The 25,492-nt window shown below is 38.9% G+C and overlaps 2 protein-coding genes across 2 annotated transcripts; both read right to left on the reverse strand.

Moving 5' to 3' along the window:
* Positions 1-323: 323 nt before the first annotated feature.
* Positions 324-956, reverse strand: LOC138879557 (uncharacterized). Its single transcript, XM_070159173.1, has 2 exons — positions 648-956; positions 324-572 (listed from the first exon to the last, which is right to left on the reverse strand). The coding sequence occupies exons 1-2, from the start codon at positions 954-956 to the stop codon at positions 324-326; spliced, it is 558 nt and encodes a 185-aa protein (XP_070015274.1).
* Positions 957-20,324: 19,368 nt separating this feature from the next.
* Positions 20,325-22,565, reverse strand: LOC138879558 (uncharacterized). The gene is made up of 4 exons (XM_070159174.1): positions 22,328-22,565; positions 21,650-22,026; positions 20,823-21,266; positions 20,325-20,474 (listed from the first exon to the last, which is right to left on the reverse strand). Exons 1-4 carry the CDS (start codon positions 22,563-22,565, stop codon positions 20,325-20,327), a joined length of 1,209 nt encoding a protein of 402 aa, XP_070015275.1.
* Positions 22,566-25,492: the final 2,927 nt, after the last annotated feature.

Here is a 25,492-nt window from a genome sequence, read left to right on the forward strand (position 1 = left end):
GGTGACATATTCGACAGCCTTAGCCCTTCATATAGTTGGTCGATGGGCTCAGCAATAGGGGTATATTGTCTGGGTAGCCTGCGATCGAAATTGGTTCTGGGTTTTTGATAGTTTTGATAGGTTGGAGTTGAATGATAATAGGTTGGTTGGGTGTTATAAGCGTGGTAGGTGGTAGCGGGTTGAGGAAATCTGAGAGGTGAAGGTTGGTATATGGGTGGAAGTATTTGGTATGTGAGTGGAGATTTTGGACCTTGGGCTACCATCACTGCCCCTATTTCTTTCTTCTTTGATATACCCCCTGACTGTAATGCTTTATTCGTAGCCTACAATGCCTCAAAATTGGTTACCATCTCGCTCTTGATCCCTTCTTCAATCCTTTCCCCGAGTTTGATGATGTTAGAGAATTTGTGATTTTCGATGACCATTAACCTTTCATAGTATTGTTGATCCTGGGCCCTAACGAAGAATTTGTTCATCTGCTCTTCTTCCAATGTCGGCCTAACCTTTGCAGCTTCTGACCTCCATCGAGTAGCATACTCGTGGAAAGTTTCCGTTGGTTTTTTCTTGAGGTTCTATATGTAGAAGACGTCCGGTTCATTCTCTGTATTAAACCTTAATCGATCCATGAAGTTTGATGCCATGCTTACCCAATTAGCCCATTTCTTGGGATTTTGACTTATGTACCAAGATAGGGCGTCTCCATTGAGACTTCTCATGAACAACTTCATGTGAATCCTTTCATCCTTCCCGACCCCCACAAGCTTGTCACAGTATGTTCTTAAATGTATCTTCGGGTCGCCCATTCCGTCAAACATCTCGAACTTAGGAGGTATGTAACCTTCCGGCAGTTCTACATCTGGCTGAATACATAGATCCTCATAATTCAGAACCTCAATTGCTTTGCCTCCTTCAACACCCTGAACTTGGCTTGTGAGCTTCTTGATCTCCTCTTCCATATTCTTAATGAGTAGTTCCTTCTTGGCGAATTCTGGTGTGTATGAGATTGGTTGAGTGGTGTGGGGTAAGGATTTCACATATATGAGATTGTTTTGGTGGATACCGGGGGTTTGAGTGTAGTGGTGATCATTGGTTGAATTTTACGGATCGGGAATAGGTTGTGGGGTATTTTGAGAAATATGGTAAGTAGTGGTTTGCAGGTACTGAGTCGAAAGATGTTGGTGTTGAGGAGGAGTTGGTACTGGTGGAATAATGGGATTTTGGGGAGGTGTTGCATATTGGTGGGGCGCGGGAGGATTTTGCGGATGTTGGTTTGGTGTGTTTTGAGGAGGTACTGGATTTTGAGCATTTTGTTGGTTAATATTTGGGACGTTTAGGGTAAGGAAAAGGTTTGCCAAGTTGCGGACCTACTCAAGTTCCCCTTGCAATTCTAGTATCTTCTGTTCCAACCATAGGACCGAATCATTCTGTGCTGGAGTACTCCGACCGTCTGAAGTTTCAACATTCTCTACGTGTGCAACATTTTCTTTCTGGATACCACTCATATCATCCATGTTAGCCTTTCCCTTACTTTTTGGATCACTTGGAGGAGGAGGAGGTGGAGGGCCTTTTGATCTTGTATGGTATGCTGATGATGCCAGTATGTGCGAACCAACCTTAGGGGATGAGAATAATCAAAATAAAAAAAACAAAAGGTAAACAAGTTGGTAAGGATTCTGAAAAGTATTTGCAGTATTTATACACGTGTTGCAGAAATGTAAATTCGCGTCCTAATTTGGAAACCTCGTTATGCCTGCGGTAGGCCTAGTGACAAGTAGATTTGGAAAAATTTAATGCCAATAACTGCCTCATTTCATTAATGTAGTAAATAAGACGAACCTTTAAAACGACAATAAATAAATGAGTCACTAATGGCATTTTCCTTATTACATTCGAATTCCAAAACGACTCTAGAAAAGCAAATAATCCTAATCTACTTAGTCCCAGAAGGACCTTCTCTAGGCTTGACTCTCTTGGCTCTGTCGATCAGATTCCCCAGGTCGCACATGTTCAGTAGCAGATATGCCTTTGCTAAGTTTCCTCCCTCTTTACCCTCTGCGTTCTGACAGTTTATGACTCCATTAGACCCTGCTCCAGATATTCCAACCTCTCCCTTGATCTAGTAGCCATTTTCCCCCATTCATTAATTGATTCTATGTCAATCTTGTGTTGTTCCAAATGCTTGGCCTCAAACTCGAGGACTCTTTTGTGTAGCCTCTTATACTTCACATGTGCTTCAGCAACTTCATCTATGACCCTATTTCCTTGACCGACCCCTGGCTCGACTATTCCTGCTATGCTATCATCCAACCATGATGGGTAGAAGTACACATGACCTGCGTGGTATCGATCCGGCTCGATGGTATCCTTTTCCACAATGAACTTTAAATGCCACATGTGCTGGGATTCACATTTGTATGGATGGCATCATCTTCGAAATCTGCTTAGTAGTGACCCATTTTGGAGACTCGTGGTATGACTTGTTCTCTACCAGTTTGTCTCATGACTCTGATAGAAACATAGGGATATATTCCCCTTAACCCGATCAACACCAAATGCGGAACATCTTTGGATCTGATGATGAATTCACTGGTAGGGAACCACTCAAACAACCAATGAACCTTGTCCTCGGTCAATTTTCTGAAAAACTGTACCCATTCTGTAGCATTCTCTGGTTGTGCAAACCTGTCTGGGATAAAGGTCATTCTTTTCGGATGGTGGAAAGCTATGTGATCATTCCATGGTCTCCGTGGAAAATCTTGGCGGTATTGGCCTCTCTGAAGATGTCCTAACAACCAAATCTGCATTAGAAAGTTACAACCCTCAAAATGTTTGAACCCTTTCTTGCAACGATCCAGAGCGCGGTATATTTCTGCTACAACCATCGGGACAATAGTATATGTTTGTCCCTCGATTCCCTCTATTAAAGCTTTGGTTACCATATCTAACCTTGTATGAATCATGTCCTCTTGGTTTGGAAACACTATCATACCTAGAAAGTAGACGATGAATACGAAAACCCTACGATGAGTCCAACCTAGGGAAGTGATGGAGAATTCATCATGAAAAATACGATAATATTAGCTCTACCTGTATCATTCACAGAGGAAGTCGAAGTATGTAGGACTTCTTCAGGCATGCCAAGTCGTCATTCTTTCTCAGAGCCATAATTTTCAAAAACCTCCTAGGAGTGCAATTTTCTGATACTGGTAAACCAGGACTATCCCAAGGTAATCCAGCGAATCCTTCTATTTCCTCCAAAAGAGGAGTCATTTCTATATTTCCAAAATGGAATACAACCCTTTCTTCGCCCCAGAACATAGTAGCAGCCTCGATCAACATGTTATTTGGCTGGATATCTAATAAGGAGGTTAAGTTTCTGAGAACCCTTTTACGTGATTTTTGTCGCTTGGCGAAAGGTTTTCCTACCAATCCAGCAATAGTAGTGGTATATTTCGGACCATGCAGAACCTGGGGACTTCGTTCCTCATTTTCTGCAAAATAAACAAAGTTATACTCTTCTCCATCCGGATTCGACTACTTATACACTAACAATTACTATGTCGGCATTTATCTCTCCAAATAATGCACATATCGTGGTTGCGCCCATTGGGATTATTGAAACCCTGGTGGACTTTGGACAAGGTTTTTCTTAGAGGATTATTATGCAGACAACATATTAACCCGGGCTAGGTTTGATTATGATGCATGTACAGTTATTATTAGAGTAAGGTTTCTATAGAAGTCTAGACTAGTATCCCCAAATGGACAACTTGAGGGAGAAAGGCACGAAACCGTCGATTACACCGCTGATCGGCTAGTTATACCGCAAATAAGCCTTTCCAAATTCAATAGGGCGATACAGGAAGAGCGTAGACACTCATCAAGTGTTGATATGGTATTAATTATGCACGAGTGGAATATGATATTGAGCATGTGTTTATGCAAAAAATAATAACACGTTGTCAGGTATTTGCATGATAAGAATCATAAAATGCGGTATTTTAATAATTGTAAAGGCATTTAAGAAAGAAAACAAGGAGACGAGTTAGTTTCCATAGTAAAAAGCAACGAAACAAAAAAGAAGAAATTTAGTGAGCATAATTGAATAAAGGAAGGTAAATAAGTTCATATAGAGTGGAAAGGGAAAGGGGTGTACATGTATTAACAAAATAATAAAGACATGCTTATTGAGAAAGACTAATTCACAAAACAAGTCGTTATGGTAAGAGCCTAAGGATATCCCCAGTAGAGTCTCCATGTTGTCGCACCCCCTATTTCTTGCAAAATCGGGTTTCGACATTTTGACAACTCCTTTTGAGAGAGTAAGGAAAATAAATTGGTTTTTAGAGTCGCCATCGAACAGATTAAGGCGCGTTAGGGCATCTATAGCAAATAACTCATATTATACTAGTTTGCATCCCCAGAATCCTAGGGCTAAACGACTCAATTGTAAACAGGACGTTTGACTTTAAAAAAATATGAAGCATTATTTTAAAATATTTTACAGACATCTATACTACTGAATTACCCTTTTGTTCTAAACATGTTACCCATACTCCAAGAAATCTCAATATTCTCAGCGATAGTGGTAAAGAGTTCCTTAGTAGAAATTTAAATACACTTGAAATACACAAAGCAATAAATTCTTTTAAGTCATTTAAAGCACCTGGCCCAGATGTTATTCACAAAATTTTCTTCTAGAAATATTTGGCAGACACATGTCCTTCGATCATCGACACATGCTCACAAGTTTTCCAAACCCTCATAATTGACCCTGAGATAAACAGGACATATGTTTCCCTCATCCCTAATATTAAAAACCCACAATACATCTCCTATTATAGACCTATTAGTCTTTGTAATATGATCTACAAGACAATTACCAAAATTATTGTGAATATGATACGGCCTTTCATTAACAAAATAATCAGCCCTAATCAGTGCAGCTTCTTCTCTGTTAGACGTGCTATTGATAATGCTATTATATTCAGGAAGCAATTCACTCTTTCAAAAATAACATTTGATCGCATGGAATGGTCTTTCATTAGAAATTCCCTATATGCCTTAAACTTCCCTGTGAAATTGATTACTCTAATTATGAATTGCATCTCAACATTATCTACTTCTTTAATAGCCAATAGCCATCCAACAGAATTCTTTGAACCCTCTCGTGGAATATACCAAGGAGACCCATTATCCCCTACCTTTTTATCATCTGTATGCAATCAATTACTAGATACATTTACCATGTTGTAGACATCTGTCAATGGAAACCGAACAGGACCCCATATCCCATCTCCTATTCGCATATAATGTTATCCTATTCTCTGAAGCAAATGCAACTAGTGCTGCTTCTATCATAAATATCTGGTCAGTGGATAAACTTTACAAAATCAAAAATCCTCTTTTGAAGGAATGTGGATAGTAATACTCACAACACAGTCTCCATAATACTTAACATTAAGGTAACAAACCATGTACGAAAGTAGCTTGGCTTCCCAATCACTAATCTACAACCAAAAAGCTATGATTATCAATTCATACTCGATAGAATGAATACAAGGCTAAAGGGCTGGAAAGCAAAGTTCCTAACTCAAGCAAGAAGAACCACTCTTATCCGGTCAGTTCTGGCAGCTATACCAACACACTCAATGCAACTCAAGTACTTGCCTACGTCTACTAGAAATAATATTCACCGCATTCAAAGGGACTTCCTTTGGGTCTCAACTGCGGAGAAAATGAGAGTTCACCTTGTTAATTGGGATACTATAACCTCCTAAAAAAAAGGAGGACAAGGTCTTTTCAATTCCACGAGCAAAAATTTAGCTCTTCTTTGCAGCATTATTTGGCGCCTTCACTACAATCCCAACATTCTATGGGTACAGGCGGTTAGCGACAAATACAAGGCAAGACAGGAACACAAAGATCTAATCGCAATTGCAGCTGACTATTATGTGTGAAAAAGCCTTGTTAAAGCTCATCCATTCTTTGCATAAAGATTAGTCTGGAATGTGCTGAATGGAAACCACATCAACCTTTGAAAGGATACGTGGATCATCGCACAGTTTCTTTTGAGGCATCTCATCTAAACTCCACTAACAATACGAATTTGGGGACAAATCTCTCACATATATTACAACTAAATTCTTGGGATATAAGCCAATTTTCCTTTGAACTCCCAACAAATATCCAATCATTGATCCATACCACCTATATACCATTCTCTGAAACTGCCAAAGATAACTTCTTTTGGAAACCAACCAATGATGGCTCCTTCATTACCAAGTCAGCCTACGCTTTAACTAGGCACAACAACCAAGGGACTTTAAACACTCTTTAATATTGCAAGCCAACTGCCATAACAAACTAAAACACTTATTGTGGCTACTAATCATAAAGTGCATACCTACAGCATCCATGCTATACTACAGGAAAATAATTATATTCCCCATTTGTCCCCATTGTAATCTAGTGGAAGACACAGAACATATCTTTCTACATTGCCCACACAACACTCCCATCTGGAACACCTTACATATAGAATTTACTCCACCAAATTTCAGTAGGTGGATTAAAGAACTATGTAATTCCACTGACTCATTAACTTACCAACCCAGATACAAGTCTCATTATCCATTATCACACTCATTACTCTATGGCATATCTGGCTATAACGTAACAACAACCTATTTAACAAAACCTCCAAAACAATCCCAGCAACACACCAGTTGCCCAATCTATTGAATACCTTTGCCTCACCGAGAACAACTCAGAAGAAAACCACAAGAATTCAAATACGGTGGATGCCACCACCATAAAATATTTATAAACTCAACATAGATGGTGCACACAGAAAAAACTCCAGCTATGAAGGAGCGGGAGGAATCATTAGAGATTCCAAGGAAACTGGATAGAAGGGTTCTCCAGTTGTGTTGTGGCCAATACGCCACTCCAAGCGGAACTTACAACCCTACTGAAAGGACTAGAACTAGCCTTTCATTAAAAACTTAATGCCACTGGTTGTGAAAATTGACTGTCAGATATTGTCAACAATCATAAAACTTCACATGACTAATGATGCTCACATAACTCTACTAAATGATTACAGGTTCCTTCTTGCAGCAATGGACCAGCCACCAGTAAAACACATATACTATGAAGCCAACTCAGTTGCACACGTTCTAGCACATTATGCAACTACACAGATGCTGGAAGGATATGCAGAACGTGAAGACACCTTTTGGGACACAGTGCTTTTATTTGCTTTCTTTAATTACCGCAAAGACTTGTTAGGAACCGCATCTTTAAGATTGATCCCATGTTGTAATAGCACTCTTTAATTTCCTGCTTAATGCATCTCGCTGTTTTAGCCAAAAAAAAAAATTGTTTCAAATCTTAACAACTATAAACTGTACATAAGATTATCTTCTCCACCATAAAGCGCATCAAAGTATATTCTAAAGTACTTTAAGATGATGATGGTGCTTCTTTAATTTCTAAAAAAAAGTACATTAAAGGGAGCCACTTTTACATGCAGAGTGAAGGAGACAGTCTTTCATCTAAGATAAAATAAAATATAGTCTGTTTTTTCAGCTGAGTGGATTATTATCTTTTTATGAAGTTAAAAAAATGAAAGACAATTTGTTTAGACAAAATATCATTATCCTTCCAACTTATGAAAACATCAAGAATGGATGTTTTTAAATACATCAAGCAAAGGATTTTTAATGATTAGACAACTTGCAGTTTATTACTCCTAACAAAATCTCGGGTCCGGATTGCTCCAATATATTTAAGTCCAGTAATGTTCAATTGCCAGTTAGATTAATTGTTGCCACCTGTCCAGTTAAAATCAAACGGCTTGGATTACTCCAAGCTTTGGGTTACTTGAAATACTTAATATGGCAGAACCGCAGAAACATTTAAAAAGAAAATTGCTAAACATAGTTAAAGTTACGGTAGACTTCAACGGCTCTACAACTGCCAAACAAGGAAAAGAAAGTAGTAATCTAACATATATCCTTTATATTATTTAATTTTCCAAGAATATAGATCCTTTATACTTACGAAATACTAAAAGGTAAAAGAAGAAACTTAATTTTTTTCATGGATATTCTGCTCAAGAATACATAATTATGTCATATTGGTGGAAAATAAACTCACCACGTGAACCAACAATATGGTAACATGTGGCATAGGAATTGAAGCGTTAAAGAAGAATAAACAACAGAGAAGACATAAATAACACCCACGAGTTCGATACACAAATACCATATCTATTAGGTGGAAAAGAACAAACCAGTATACAATGGATAATTAAGGATACTAAAGGCCAGGAAGATAGAAGGGTCATTAATATTCACGAATATGGAAATAAATCAACATAATCGCTTATTATATGCGATTGATCGTTATTACCTTAACTGTTATATAATGGGTAACTAATATAATAAATATTACAAACGGGCAGATATTAAATAAGGAGAATCAGTTATAAATTGTACCCTTATATAAATTCTCTTACCATATCTTGTGTGCCCATCGCAAAAATCACAAAATAATACAATCATTTATTAGTATTCTTACTATTCTCTATCATTGAAAGATCTTGTACTTTCCTATTGAAAGGAGGCTAGGATTATCAATAATATTTCTTTTTCCTTATTCTTTTAGTCCTGTTTTTTATTATACTTTACTCTTTTATATTGGAAAAAATGAAGTAAAATTGATTATTAGAAACTCAAATTATTATTCTTTTATTTGTTTTGACCAAAAAAAAACTATTTTTTGATTAAACATATGCGTTCTCTTATAAATCTCGGATTACATTTTTCTTTTTTACATTCTTGCTATACCAATTGTCGGCTCAAGATCTACAGACTCTTGATCAAGCTCATTTTGTAAATCTACTTCAGGGGTAGTATCGTTCATCCTTATGCCAAAGTCGTCCATTACACTTTAAAAGAAAAGATAAACACATAACATCATATCAGACTAACTAATAAAGTAAATGATAAACAAGTATAAAAGAACAAAAGAAATTGAGCAGTTTTATATTCAAACTGAATCTTATACATACAAGTTGGAGTTCAATAGTTCTTCGGTATTCATTGTAAAAGCTAACCGATAAATAAATAAATAAAAACTGACATTCTTGCTTTTCTGGTCATTTTTATGCGGACTTGGAAAATATTGGAGTAGTAAAATAGTTAAATGAATTGCTTCAATATATCGAAATAATCAACTATATATAATAAAATTAGACAATAAGTGCATCAAAAGAAAAAAGAAGAGTTTGGGACCTTTTTCTTCCAGAGTTTCACTGCTCAACTATTAGAGTTGACAAGAACATCAAACTTTTGTTTCTTAGAAAAAGAATAAAAAATGATTCATGTTACATCTTTAAGAATATATAGTTGAATAGTAAAACAGGTAGTGTTTTTTACCGTCGAAATCGGGCTCATCTACTGCACGACAGATCGGGCCCGGAACATGAGGGATTGAAGACTGAGCCCGAGTCCTATCGAACTAGAACACGAGGTCGGATTGTCCGTACTCGAGAACATTGAGTCATAATCCCGGAACCAACCCTGACCCTGGACGAGCTCGAGAAAACATTGTATGTACAACCAACAGAAGACCGAAATAATAGAAGGCCGAAATATCCATGACCAGTTGAATATTACGGTGGGAATCTCGACACGTATCAATAAGGAACCAGCAAATCAGCAAGTCAGGAGATTTTTACTTTTTATAGAATTGTGTCTAAAGTAGGACTCCCCTACTATAAAAAGGGGATCTGATTACTTGTAAAGTACATTATAAAATGCATCCCTAAGCAGTATAATATTATTTTCTTTCTGTAAGCTACTATTCTTCTGTATCTCAATATCGCTTGAATTGCATCCGGTTCAAGTGTCACTGACTTGCCAAGGCTATAACTGTTCAAGTTGTGCGGTTTGAATCTACTTTTTCATACTTTATTTCAATTGCAATTTAAATTTATTGCTTTTTATCAATTTAATCCATATATCCTTAAAATCACTTACAAATTCGATTATTATCTGACTTTGTGGGTAAACAGTTTGGTGCCCATCATGGGGCTAAGGATAATAATTGTTATTTGATACAAATTTTCATAACACATACTATTTTACACTTGTTCTTTGAAGTGTCTTTGGTTTTAGGTTTAAGCTCAAAATGTCAAACTCACAATCTATTTACAATGAGTCTAGTCACCATAGTGAAAATAACACGCCTGGTAACGAGGTACCGCCCGTTGATCCCATCGGAATTCCAATTGCGGACCCGTTGGACGCTAACTTGCATGTGGCTATCGATATAAACCTGCCTAGTGACCCGGAGAATAGCATCCGTGGTGGAGCCCGATCGACAACGCAGAATACTAAAAATAATGGAGGACACGGGATCAATCTGCAGATGATCTTCGAAATGTTACAAGCTCAACAGGCGACGATAACTGAGCTGCAGAACCAAGGCAGTGCATCAAGCATAATTGAACGCGATCCATCCCGGGAAATCACCCGTAGGGAAGAACCTGTCATAGAGAGGTCGAATGAAAACAAGTCGGGTACCAACCCCGAGATCATAAAAATGCTCGATGAGCTGACGAAACAGATAGAATTAAGGGAGAAGAAAATCGAAGCAAATGACAAAAAAGTTGAAACCTATAATTCCAAGGTCGACCAGATCCCGGGAGTGCGGCCGATACTGAAAGGCTTGGATTCCAAGAAGTTCTTACAAAAACGTTTCCCTCCAAATGCAGCTCCAAAGCCGATCCCTAAAATTTTTTGCATGCACGAGATTTCTAAGTACAACGGAACGACTGACCCAAACGAGCATGTCATTTCCTACACATGTGCCATCAAAGGAAACGACTTAGAGGATGATGAGATCGAGTTTGTCTTGCTGAAGAAATTCGGAGAGACCCTGTCAAAGAGAGCTATGATATGGTATAACAACTTACCTCTTAATTCTATTGACTCATTTGCTATGCTTGCAGACTCTTTCTTGAAAACACACGCTGGGGCTATCAAGTTCGAGACCAAGAAGTCGGACCTCTTCAAAGTAAGGCAAAAGGATAATGAGATGCTCAAAGAGTTCGTGTCCCATTTTCAAATGGAAAGGATGGACCTGCCATCTGTCGCTGATAATTGGGCCATTCAAGCTTTCACCCAAGGACTTAATGTTTGAAGTTTGATGGCTTCACAGCAATTGAAGCAGAATCTGATAGAATATCCGGTTGTCACTTGGGCTGATGTGCATAATCGATATCAATCGAAAATCAGAGTCGAAGATGATCAACTAGGGGCTCCTTCCGGGTTCATTTATCCTGTTAGAACCATCGACAGAGTCAAGAGAGATATTGATCATGAACCAAGGTTGAACATTGATCTATACCAGCCATACAATGGGGATCGAAGAAACAGTGGGCCCGGATGGAGTTCTATGCAAAATGAAAGGAGAAATGACCGAGGCCAAAGCATCTGAGGACTCATGATCAAGAACGGTTTCGACATGCCTATCTGACCTAAAGAATCACCAAGGTTATCAGAATATAACTTTAATGTTGATGTTTCTTCCATTTTATCAGCTATCAGACGCATCAAAGACACTAAATGTCCTCGACCTCTACAATCTGAACTAGGCCAAAGGGATCCAAACTAGATGTGCAAATATCATGTCACTCACAGCCACAGAACAGAGAATTGCCGATAGTTGAGGGAGGAGGTAGCCCAATTATTTGACAACGGGCATCTTCGAGAATTCCTAAGCGATCGAGCCAAGAAACATTTCAGAAATATGGATTCTAATAAACAGAAAAAACAAGAAGAACCTCAACACGTCATTAACATGATCATCGATGGGGTTGATGTTCCTCAAGGGTCGATGTTAAAGCGCACCAAAGTATCCATCACAAAGGAAAAATGGACTCAAGATTACATACCAAAAGGAACTTTGTCTTTCAACGATGAAGAGGTAGAAGGGATCGTGCATCCCCACAATGATGCACTGGTAATATCTATACCTATAAACAAATCTCGAATTAAGCGTGTGTTAATTGATCCAGGCAGCTCTGCCAACATCATCCGATCGAGGGTCGTAGAACAGCTCGGCCTACAAGATCAAATCGTGTTTGCAGTCTGGTTCTAAATAGATTTAACATGGTATGTGAAACCACTAAGGGAGAGATAACATTACCACTAATTGCCACCGGGACTATCCAGAAAACCAAGTTTTATGTGATCGAAGGATACATTGGGTACAACGCCCTATTCGGGAGACGATGGATCCACAATATGAGGGCAATGCCCTCGTCTCTTCACCAAGTGTTAAAGTTCCCAACACGATGAGGGATTAAAACAATCTACGAGGAAAAACCATCCGCAAAGGAAATATTTGCAGTTGATTCCGATATCAATACTCGCAATATCAAAGGAACCAAGTTCGGATACAAAGCAAGGGGCTAAATAGCAATTATCGACACCGACCACGACCCAATCAGATAAATAGGGGACTGATGAAGACGATGACTACTGGGTTCCAAGGTCTTTTATAGTCCCCGATTATTCTAACGCCACAAAATCAACAGTCGAGGAGCTGGAACAGGTCACATTAATCGAACATCTACCTGATCGAAAGGTATACTTGGGACGGGGTTACTTCCTAAGCTCAGGAAAAAACTCATTCATTTTCATATAGCTAACATAGATTGTTTTTCTTGGTCTCATCTTGATATGATAGGGTCCCACCAGAGATAACTGTTGCGGCCAAACGCACACACAAGTATACGCGGTCGTCAAGTAATAAAGTGACTAAAAGTTGGATGTCGAACTCACGAGGACTTGTGATTAACTATTAACTAAATTATACTATCCTAATTGTTTAAGAAAGTAATAAACCCAAAAGTAGTGATGCTAAAGTAATTAAACTAAAAGGAAAATAACTAATGAACCTTAAACAGAGGAAGAACATATTTTTATATTATCAATGTGATGAAAATGATTTAAGGTTATGGGCTATCAAACATTCCTATTGTATTCTTCAATTGAATTGACTAACTAATTTATCTAGGTTATAGGTTAACAGGGTTAATATTGCTCAAAAAATCTATCGAGTTCTTATTCTCCCATTCAAGCTAACCTAAAGCCTATATGTCTATGGAATTAGAACTAACAAGAACGCATTTATAATTCGTGTAAATCAACCAAGCAAGAAAATTAGGTATAATCTATCCTACCTGTGAATCCATTCCCCGATGCTCAGGTTCAAGAACTTGCTCTATTCAATCTTATATGCAATCTAGAATTCCCAGCTTTGAGTTCAATTCTAAATTTATAGATAGATTTAATTGGTGATCAAGCAATCAAATAATTAGGCATAGGATTAAATAAATAAATTAATATGATAAATCAAGAAACCAAAATCAATATTCGAATAATAATAGTCATGAAAGCACCATAACCCTAGAGCGTGAGTAGATCCACATACATGGTAGAAAAATAACAAATCATACAAAGAAATATACAAATTACTAAGTTTGGTGGAAGAAAATATGAAACCCGGCCTCCATGGTGGTTCTGTGCCCTACCTTGGTCAAAGGTTGTGTAAAAATTGTGTTTAAAGATTAGTTATAGGTGTAGGCAAAAGGCCTAGATGAAACAACCAAGTCCAAAACTAAAAAGAAGATAAAATAGCTTCAAATCCCGAACACCACGTGTCACCACATGAAATGTGCGAAGCAACCCGCGTTGGACCTCGCGTCGTGAGGCCTAACGCAAGGAATTTCTCTCGCATTGCCTGGAACTTTTCCAATTCGATGTTAATGTGCTGTCAATTTACTCTTCCTCCAAAGTGGCTTTTTCCTAACTTTTCCTTTCCCGGTAATATCTTCTTTCTTTAATTTTACTTCATGCATTTCATCTCATTGCATCCTGATTGATTATTATTTAACTCATTAACATAAGATAATTCCCATTCCAATTAGTATGAACTCGTTTGAATGCTCCAACAAATAGTTTTCTCCAATTTCGTTATTTTTGTTCTACAATCTCTTGTCAATGTACCTAAATTATTTATTAACACCCAAATAAGTATAAAACTCCATAATCAAGTTAAGTTGGGCATATTCAATATCAAATATAATCAAAAAGCGGTAAAAATGCAGGTAAATTAGTGTCAAAACAAATAAAAATGTCCAACATCAATAACCATTCACAAGCTAAGCCTGGATCCAAAATTCTACCCGGTGAAGTAGAAGAGGAGACCCCAGTCCGAGGTCAAACACGCTTTCATCAAGGACGAGGTATCTAAACTCCTTAAAATAGGGTCAATTCGGGAGGTGAAATACCCGAATTGATTAGCAAATGTAGTAGTAGTCCCTAAAAAGGGGAACAAATTAAGAATGTGTGTAGACTATATGGATTTGAATAAGGCGTGTCCCAAGGACTCTTTCCCTTTTCCCAACATCGATCGCATGATCGATGCCACGGTCGACGTTCCAACTCTTTAGTTTTAATTTTATAATTTTGCTTGTTTTATTTATTTTGTATAATTATAATTAAAATGGCTTATTCCTTAAAACAATATTTAGTAAAAATAAGGAAAAATCCAAGAGTGGTGAATCTGGTGGCCAATCTATTCCTCCTCTAATTCTCTAGGCTCCCCTACCCAAACTCCATATCCGCCCACCACCTGCTCTTTTTCTTGATAGTGATAATACTTTACTACAATTTACTGAGAGTCAATATGTGCATAATGTTGGTGGTGGTGAATGCTTAGATGATGAATATATGAATTCTCTTTATAGTAATCCAACTATTGATGAAGAAGATGAGCAGAAAATAGATTTAGATGAAACGCAACCGGATGACGATACACCCACTAGTCATGTTGCTGAAGTTAATCCAACTAATCTAAATGATGCCCCGGTTGACCCCCTGTTACTACCCCTACTTTTTCTAGACAACCTTCTAAACGGGCCGAAACATCTCTTGTTTGACCATTTTTATTCAAATAAGAGAAAAAAAGCTAAATGTAAAACTTGTGGCAAAGAGTTATATTTTAACTATGTTACTCGGGGGATGGGGGTGGGGCGGGAAGTTTGAGGAGACACATAATGATACACCCTCAAGATAAAGTTAAATATTATCAAACAAAAGCTGTGGCCGGGGGGGGGGGGACAAGTCTACCTAGTTAGCCTGACCCTAGTACCGGGTCAAATCAATTTCAACCGGGGATTAACACTGTTATCGGTAGTATTTTATATTATGATCCAAGAAAAGATAGGGAAGAATTGGTAAAACTTGTTACTATTATGTGCTTACCGTATAATTTTCCTTCTAACACTCACTTTGTGCATTATATTAGAAGAAATTTTAATCCTACTTATAAAGGATTGCCTCGCAAAATCGTAAAGAGTGATATTTTAAATATAAACATAAATATGAACAATATTTGCGCTATTTATTTACTCATATTAATTGTCGTGTTGCTATTACTATTGATATTGGTAGAAGTGGTAATGACTGTTATTATCTTACTGTTACAAGTCATTGGATCGATGAGGACTGGATAATGCAAAACCGCATTATTGCTTATAGAATAATTAATTCACGTCACATGGCAGTTTATTTCTAGCACGATTACGGATATTTATAGATATTTTTGAATTAGTCATAAAATAATGTCAATTTCAATGGATAATGCTACTAATAACACTATTATTGTAGCATTGTTTACCACTACACTAAATCCTGCATTTAGTAACATTTTTTATTTTAGATGTATGTGTCATATTTACCATTTAATTGTTGATGATGGTACGAGAATTTTAAATGTTGAAATTGAAAAGGTTAAAATGGCTCTTCAATGGCTTTTTTATTCAAAGCATAGAAGTAGACTTAGAGAATATTTTAAAAAATGTGATGAATTTGGCCTAAGACAAAGAAAGGTTCCTAAACCTTGTCCAACTAGATGGAATTACATGTATGAAAGTTTAGTTGTTGCATATGAATATAGAAACCCATAAACTCAACGTTTAATGCTCATGTAAGTGATGATGATGAGCAACTTACAAATACGGATTGGGCTAATGTTAAAATGCTTGTAGATTTTTTTAGAAAGATTTCATGTTGCTACAAATGAATTTTGTGGACAATATTATCCTACTATTTCAAACTGTTTAGTTTTTCTTGCAGAACTTGCACATTTATTTGCCTATTTTTCTGAGGGTGGGGAAATTTACAAAGAAGCTATTGATTCTATGAGAAAGAAATTTTAAAAAATATATTTTTCCCTATTCTCCTAATTTATGGTGTTGCTGCCTTGTTAAATCCTACTATGAAATTAAGAGGTGCTCAATATTGGTATCAATATATTTATAATGGTTTAGTATTTGAAGATGAGGAGTTGTCTACACTTTCGGATGCAGAAGACTTAATTAAAATAAATGCTCAAACTATTTATAGTACTTATCAAATTGCAATAGATAATTGTTATGACCCAAAAACCGACTCGGTCGTGATGGCGCCTATCATAAAACTAGGCCAGCCAACGCATTTCCAAATACTCCATATTTCATTTAAAACATAAGAAAAAAACATGTTTTTAATAGAAATCCGATAAAAGGTATAAAGTTAAAATCAAAACAAGCAAAAAGTACAAGCCCGACCTCGGGTTTCACTAAGCCATAAGCAAAATACTACACCGGTTCGAAATAAAACAAGAGTAACATAGTCTAGAAATAGCCAACATAATACACTAAAGGAAGATAAGGAAGGAGAAGGCGGGACTGCGATCACCAACAACTACCTCATTATCTCCAAGGAAAGTTTACCACTGAAATGATCAACAACCGCTACCGTGACCCGAGATAATTGAATCTGCACATAGGTGCAGGAGATAACGTGAGTACACCAACTCAGTAAGTAACAAGTCCAAACTATGGACTGACAGGTAGTGACGAACCAAACCTCAACAGGTAATATCATTAAACTGTACAGGAAAGTAGACATGCTTGCAGTTCAGGATAAAACTCAGTAGTAAATAAATGCAGTCTGAACAGTACGAAGTATAAAGCTCAGGAAATCTCTATGTACGAATGCACAGATAGCATGATCAATGTTTTGTGTATCTCCACTCACATGTGCTCAACCACTCGGTACTGTATATGGCCATCCGGCCCAAGGAAGATCCATCCCGGAATATATATATCACTGACCGCAGTCATCCAGTACCGAGGAAGGCTATTCCAGCCCCATGGAGAAGATCCATCTCCAGGTATAAATACTTCGGATAAGATCAATGTCCAGGGAAGATCCATCCCTTAATATCATCAACTGCGCTCACTATGGGTGTAGAAACTCCAGAGGGGCTCTTACAATCCAAGCGCTACCATAATCATCAACATAATTGTTGTTGTGTGCAGCCCGATCCCATATACTATCACTCACAATCAGGCTCTCCGCCTCACTCAGTCATCACTCTCCAGTCTCACACACACAGGCTCACAATGTCATGATACTAGCCCAACCAATGATATGATATGCCAAATAACAATAATCGAGACTGAGGTATGATATATAATGCATGAACATAACTGAGTACAGAATATCTATGAAGATAATGATATGACTGCAAAAAACGACCTCTTGGGTCTCAAAAGTATCGGCGTGAAACCCTAACAGGATATCTAACATGTTTTCACAGCACATTTACTTAGTCACATGATAGAAACACTGATATCAATAAGAAAGAGTTACTAAGCGGTGCCATGGAATGATCCAGACCGCAATTCTCACGGTGCACGTCCACACACCCATTACTTGGCATTTGCGTCACCTCAACAAGAATCATAGAACACATAGTTCGGGGTTTCGAACCCTCAGAACCAAGTTTAGAAGCGTTACTTACCTCAAACCAAACCAAAACTCTAGCCCGCGACGCCCTTGCCTCTCGATTCAGCCTCCAAATTCCCCAGAACTAACCAAAATTAGTACATAATCATCAATATATGCTAAAGGAACGAAATCCATACGAGAATTATCAAATTAACTCAAAAACCCAAAAATTGTCCAAACTCGACCCCCGGACCCATGTCTCGGAATTCGATAAAAATCACACCACAAGAATCCTCATCCTCCCACGAGTCCATACATACCAAAAACATCAAAATCGGACCTCAAATAGCCCCTCAAATCCCTAATTTAAACTCTCCAATTCCATGCCCTAATTCCCCAATTTTAGCCTTTAAATCCCACAAATTTCATGTCTAATTAGTTAGAAATTACCATAGAATCGAGTATTGAGTTCAAAAAACTTACCTCCAAATGTTTCCCTTCGAATCCCTCTTCAATCCCTCTCAAAAATCTTCAAAACCGTTCAAAAATGGTGAGAAATGGGCTAAAAATCGCGAAGATGGGTTTTTATACATTCTGTCCAGGGATTATTTCCTTCTTCACGAACGCGGGTTCCTTCATGCGAACGCGAAGCTTCAGCTGCCCAAGACTTTGCAAACGCAACTCTACCTACGCGATGCACAAACTCCTGGGGTCCCAGCTACTCCAATTTCCCTACGCGAACGCGACTCCTCTCACGCGTTCGCGATTCATTGGAATCCAAACCTATGCCAACGCGGCCCCCAACTTGTGAAGGCGAAGAACATTTCCTCCCTTAGACCCATCTCTTCTTCGCGAATGCAGAACAATCTTCGCAAACGCGAAGAACAAATTCTCTGCAATAGAAACCAACAAAATCTGTAACTCTCTAAACCAAGAATTGGTCCCTTAACCACCTAAAACTCACCCGAGGCCCTCAGGACCTCAACCAAACATGCTAACACATCCCATAACATCATTAAAACTTGTTCCAACCTTCGGAACACTCCAAACAACATCAATACATCAAATCACCCTCGGATTCAAGCCTAAGGATTCCGAAACTTCCGAATTCTGCACTCGATCAAAGATTCTATCAAACCTCATTCGAATGACCTGAATTTTACGCACACGTCCCAAATGACAAAACATACCTACTCCAATTTCCGTAATTCCATTCCTACCCCGATATCAAAATTTTCAATACCGACCGGAAAATTCCAAATTTCCAATTTTGCCAATTCAAGCTTAAATCTTCCACGGACCTCCAAAATACATTCTAGTCATGCTCCTAAATCCCAAATCACCTTACGAAACTATCCGAACCATCATAATTCACATCTGAGACCTTCTACCCATAAGTCAATATCCGATTGACTATTTCCAACTTAAGCTTACTCAAAAGAGACTAATTGTCTTATTCCTCTACAAAATCAATTCGAGCCTGAACCAACCAACTCGATACCACATAATACAACTTAACAAGACATGAAAAAGCAGAAATAGGGGAAATAGAGCGGTAACTCATGAAACGACCGGCCGGGTAGTTACATCCTCCTCCTCTTAAACAAACGTTCGTTCTCGAGCGGGTCAAGAAACATACCTCAAGTCTCAAATAGGTGAGGATATCTGCTCCACATCTCCCGCTCGGTCTCCCAAGTAGCCTCTTCCACGGTCCGACCTCTCCACTACACTTTCACTGAAGCTATATCCTTTGATCTCAACTTTCGAATCTGACGCTCCAAAATAGCCATTGGCTCCACATCATAGGTCAAAGCAACGTCCAATTGCACCGTGCTGAAATCCAAAACATGAGATGGATCGCCAATATACTTTCGGAGCATAGAAACATGAAATACCGGATGCACACTCGACAAGATAGGTGGAAAAGTCAGCTCATAAGCCATCTCCCCAATCCTCCGAAGCACCTCAAAAGTCCCAATGAACCAAGGACTCAATTTGCCCTTCTTCCCAAATCTCATAGCACCCTTCATGGGTGAAACCTTCGGTAGAACCTTCTCCCCAACCATGTAAGACACATCACGGAACTTTCTGTCAACATAACTCTTTTGTCTCGACTGCGCTGGACGAAGCCGCTCCTAAATCACCTCCCCCTTTTCCAAAGAATCCTGCACCAAGTCTGTACCCAAAATCCTAGCCTCGCCCGGCTCAAACCAACCAACTAGAGATCTACACCATCTCCCATATAAATCCTTGTATGGAGCCATCTGAATACTCGACTAATAATTGTTGTTATACAAACTCTGCAAGCAGTAGAAACTGATCCCATGATCCTCCAAAATCAATGACATAAGTGCGCAACATGTCCTCCAACATTTGAATAGTGCGCTCGGACTGGCCGTCTGTCTAAGGGTAAAAAGCTGTGCTCAACTCAACCTGAGTACCTAACTCTAGCTACACAGCTCTCTAAAATTGTGAAGTAAACTGAGTACCTCTATCTGAAATGATGGAAACTGGGACACCATGCAAGCGAACAATCTCTCGGATATAAATCTCCGCTAGCCGCTCTGAAGAATAGGTAGTACCCACAGAAATGAAGTACGCGGACTTGGTCAGCTGATCCACAATCACCCAAATAGCATCGAACTTCTACATAGTCCGTGGAAGTCCAACTACAAAGTCCATGGTGATCCGCTCCCACTTCCACTCTAGAATATCTATCTGCTAAAGCAAGCCACCCGGTCTCTGATGCTCATATTTCACCTGCTGACAATTGAGACACCGAGCTACAGATCCCACAATATCCTTCTTCATTCTTCTCCACCAATAATATTGTCTTACATCCTGATACATCTTCGCGGCACCCGGATGGATGGAATACCGTGAGCTATGAGCCTCCTCCAGAATTAACTCCCAAATGCCATCTATATTGGGCACACATATCTGGCCATGCATCCTTAATACCACATCATCACCAATAGTCACATCTTTGGCATCGTCGTGCTGAACTATATCCTTAAGGACTAGCAAATGAGGATCATCATATTGGCACTCTTTAATGCGATCAAACATGGAAGACAAAGAAACCACACAAGCTAAGACTCGACTAGGCTTCAAATTATCCAACCTCACAAACCGATTGGCCAAGGCCTGAACATCAACTACAAGAGGTCTCTCCCCAACAGGAATATACGCTAAACCGCCCATACTCACCGCCTTCCTACTCAAGGCATCGGCCACTACATTGGCCTTCCCCAGATGGTATAAGATAGTGATATCATAATCCTTTAACAGCTCCAACCATCTCCGTAGCCTCAAATTGAGATCCTTCTGCTTGAATAAGTGCTGGATGCTAAGATGATCGGTAAACACCTCACAAGACACAGCATACAGATAATGCCTCCAAATCTTCAACGTGTGAACAATTACATCCAACTCTAGATCATGAACGGGGTAGTTCTTCTCATGGGGCTTTAACTGACGAGAAGCATAAGCTATCACTCTACCCTCCTACATCAACGCACACCTAATACCAACTCTCGAAGTATCACAATACACTGTATATGAACCTGAAGCTGATGGTAAAACTAACGCTGGAGATATGGTCAAGGTAGTCTTGAGCTTCTGAAAGCTCGCCTCACACTTATCCGACCACCTGAAATGAGCACCCTTTTGAGTCAATTTGGTCAAGGGCGATGCTAAAGATGAAAATCCCTGAACGAATCGACGGTAATAGCCTGCCAACCCAAGACAGCTGCAAATTTCTATGACTAAGGATGGTCTGGGCTAACTCTGAATGCTTCTATCTTCTTCGGATCAACCTGAAGACCCTCACTAGACACCACGTACCCCAAGAAAGCCACTGAACTGAGCCAAAACTCACACTTGGAGAACTTTGCATAAAATTTCTCCTCTTTCAACCGCTGCAACACAACTCTCAAATACTCCACATTCTCCTCCTGACTATGTGAGTACATGATAATATCATCAATGAATACAATGACAAACAAGTCAAGATAAGGCCGAAACACACTATTCATCAAATGCATGAACGATGCTAGGGCATTGGTCAACCCAAAAGACATTACAATGTACTCATAATGACCATATCCGATAATGAAATCTGTCTTAAGAATGTACGAGTCCTTGATCTTCAACTGGTGATACCCTGAACAGAGATCAATCTTGAATAATACCCTCGTTCCTTGAAGTTGGTCGAATAAATCATCAATACAAGGCGCAAAGGATACTTGTTCTTGATGTGACCTTGTTCAACTGCCTGTAATCAATGGACATCCTCATAGTGCCATCTATTCTTCTTCACAAATAGAAAAGTGCACCCCACGGTAACACACTAGGCTGGATAAACCCCTTATCAAGGAGTTCCTGAAGCTACTCCTTCAACTCTGCCGGTGCCATAAGATACGGTGGAATAGAAATGGTCTAAGTGTCTGGCACCAAATCAATACCAAAATCAATATCCGTGTCCGGTGGCATGCCTGGCATGTCTGCAGGAAACACATCCAGAAAGTCCCTCACTACCGAAACTGAATCAATGGTAGGAGTCTCTGCACTAACATCCCTCATGAAGGCCAGATAAGAAAGACAACCCTTACCAACCATCCACTGGGACTTCAAGAATGAAATCACTCTACCGGGAACATAATCAGTCAAACCTTGCCACTCAATTCGTGGCAACCCCGGCATAGCCAATGTCATTGTCTTAGCATGACAGTCCAAAATAGCACGACACAGAGATAACCAATCCATGCCCAATATCATATCAAAATCAACCATACTAAGCAACAAGAAATCCACTCGGGTGTCCAAACCCCCAATAGTCACCACACATGACTGATATACATGGTCTACAACAATAGTATCGCCCACTGGAGTATATACATGAACAGATAAAACAAGAGACTCACAAGGCGTATCCAAGTAGTGAGCAAAATATTATGACACATATGAAAAAGTAGAACCAGGATCAAATAATACAGAGGCATCTCTGTGGCTGACTCAAATAATACCTGTAATCATAACATCTGGTCTGGCTAGGAGGGCATAGAAATGGGCCTGACCACTACCTGATCGACATCCCCCTCTAGGGCGATCCCTAGCTGACTAACACTCACCCTGAGCTGACTGAGTGGGTGGGGAAGTAACTGGTGCTGAAGTCGAAGGCTGACTCCTTTGCTGAGATGAACCTCCCATAAGATGGGTATAAAACCTCTTAATATGACCCAAATCCATACTCGAAGCAACCTCTCCTGGAAAATGGTGGTGGGGACTGAAGGGAGCCCCGCGCACTTGGATACCGACTAGAAGAAATAGGCATAGATGATCCCTGAACTGATGGTGCCTGAGTCGAACTCAGAGCTAGAAGGAAACTGAAAGACTAGTGACACTGATGTGAACTATGAGAACCATGGCCAGATGATCCACCACAGTGGCCAGATGAGAACCATTTCCTCCCTTAGACCCATCTCTTCTTCGCGAATGCAGGAAAATCTTCGCAAACGCGAAGAACAAATTCTCTGCAATAGAAACCACCAAAATCAGTAACTCTCTAAACCAAGAATTGGTCCCTTAACCACCTAAAACTCACCCGAGGCCCTCAGGACCTCAACCAAACATGCTAACACATCCCATAACATCATTAAAACTTGTTCCAACCTTCGGAACACTCCAAACAACATCAAAACATCAAATCACCCTCGGATTCAAGCCTAAGGATTCCGAAACTTCCGAATTCTGCACTCGATCAAAGATTCTATCAAACCTCATTCGAATGACCTGAATTTTACGCACACGTCCCAAATGACAAAACATACCTACTCCAATTTCCGGAATTCCATTCCGACCTCGATATCAAAATTTCCACTGTCGATCGAAAAATGCCAAATTTCCAATTTCGCCAATTCAAGCCTAAATCTTCCATGGACCTCCAAAATACATTCCGATCACACTCCTAAGTCCCAAATCACTTAGCTATCCGAACTATCAAAATTCACATCTGTGGCCTTCTACCCATAAGTCAACATCCAGTTGACCTTTTCCAACTTAAGTTTACTCAAAAGAGATTAAGTGTCTCATTGCTCTACAAAACCACTCCGAACCCGAACCAACCAACCCAATACCACATAATACAGCTGAACAAGACATAAAGAAGTAGAAATGGAGAAAACGGAGTGGTAACTCATGAAACAACCGGTCAGGTAGTTACCATAATGCTAAACCAAATGTTCCAACTCTTTCTTCTTCTAGTTCTCAATCATCTAAAAGAACTGCATGAGTAAGAGCACTTACTACTTGGACCGGGTTCAGGGGTTCTCAAGGTTGTAGCACTAGTTATTGTTCACAACTAAATGAGCTTGAAATTTGTCACCGGGACTTGAGGAAGTGAATCCCGACGGCTCATTTAATCGTTTGGAATGGCGGAAGAACAAAGAAAAATATTTTCAATCCTTTCAAGGATGGTCCAAGATATTTTAACCATTCAAGCTTCAACAGTAGCATCGGAGAGTGCTTTCAGTCATACAAGACTTCAACTTGGTGATTATAGAGCATCTATGAGGGAGAGCTTGGAAAAATCAGTACTTTTCGGAGATTTGATCTATTAGGAATGAAGAAATTTTGGACTTGCTAAATCACAACCAGAGGTAGACGAAACTTACGAAGAAATGCTAGCTGAACTTGTGAAGGATGCAGCTTCGCCCAAAAGTGGAAATGGACAAGCTTCTTTTCCGCCACCACCAACGGAAATTCCTCCGAACCTTGATGGATTTATGAAATTTATAAGAGATACCATGTAAAATTAATATATAATTTGTATTTTGGCACATCCTGATTATTTTCTTTTTCTTCTCAATGGTGGTATTAGCACTTTGGTTGTGCTCATTCTATTGTGGGGGGGGGGAAGACTAAGAAAGATTGGACCATATTTTGTTAATGTCATAATAATAAAAACTATAACGCATTCCTTTGAATATTTACAATAATTTGCTTTTTAAATTTGAATTAAAATTTTTTAAGTCATAACTATATAATATAATTTACAAGAAATTGCCTTATATAAAAAAAATTAAAAAAAGTCAGGCCCACTTAGGCCCATATATATATATATCTATATTTACATATGTAAATATAGATATAGTATATGTAATATATATAAGCTATATAATTTACAAGAAATTGCCTTAGATAAAAAATATTTAAAAAATATAGGCCAGGCGCACTTAGGACCACATAGGCCCGGAACCGGCCCACTTAGAGCCTGTTTGGATGGACTTAAAAGCTGGTCAAATCAGCTTTTAAGTCATTTTTTAGCTTATTGAGGTGTTTGGCAAACTTAAAATTTGGTTAAAGGACAAATGCTTTTAAGCCAAAAGGTCCAAATTAAGCCAAAAGTGAAAAGTTGGGTAATCCCAACATTTTTGTTTCTAGCTTAAAAGCCACCTCTCTTTGACCAAGTATTTTACATTGCTATCCCTGATACTTATGTATAATTTCCAAAATACCCAATCATTTCTTTTTCTCCTTTCCTCCGCCATTTTCAATCCTTGCCTTCCAAATTCCTCCGCCAAGTATTATATTCACTTTAGGACTTTGAGAGCTTGGAATTAGGCGATAAT

The sequence above is a fragment of the Nicotiana sylvestris genome, chromosome 10, assembly GCF_000393655.2.
Source record: "Nicotiana sylvestris chromosome 10, ASM39365v2, whole genome shotgun sequence".
NCBI classification, from domain to species: domain Eukaryota; kingdom Viridiplantae; phylum Streptophyta; class Magnoliopsida; order Solanales; family Solanaceae; genus Nicotiana; species Nicotiana sylvestris.

What these genes read in the sequence shown, in the direction of transcription:
- LOC138879557 (XM_070159173.1), bottom strand. Translation starts at nt 956, where the DNA reads ATGGAAGAGGAGATCAAGAAGCTCACAAGCCAAGTTCAGGGTGTTGAA. An exon ending in CCAAGAAATGGGCTAATTGG is followed by an intron (nt 573 to 647) that starts GTAAGCATGGCA and finishes TTCTACATATAG; the next exon opens with AACCTCAAGAAAAAACCAAC.
- LOC138879558 (XM_070159174.1), bottom strand. Translation starts at nt 22,565, where the DNA reads ATGCCGGGGTTGCCACGAATTGAGTGGCAAGGTTTGACTGATTATGTT. An exon ending in GGACACGGATATTGATTTTG is followed by an intron (nt 22,027 to 22,327) that starts GTATTGATTTGG and finishes ATCTCTGTTCAG; the next exon opens with GGTATCACCAGTTGAAGATC. An exon ending in AGAAGATAGAAGCATTCAGA is followed by an intron (nt 21,267 to 21,649) that starts GTTAGCCCAGAC and finishes CACACGTTGAAG; the next exon opens with ATTTGGAGGCATTATCTGTA.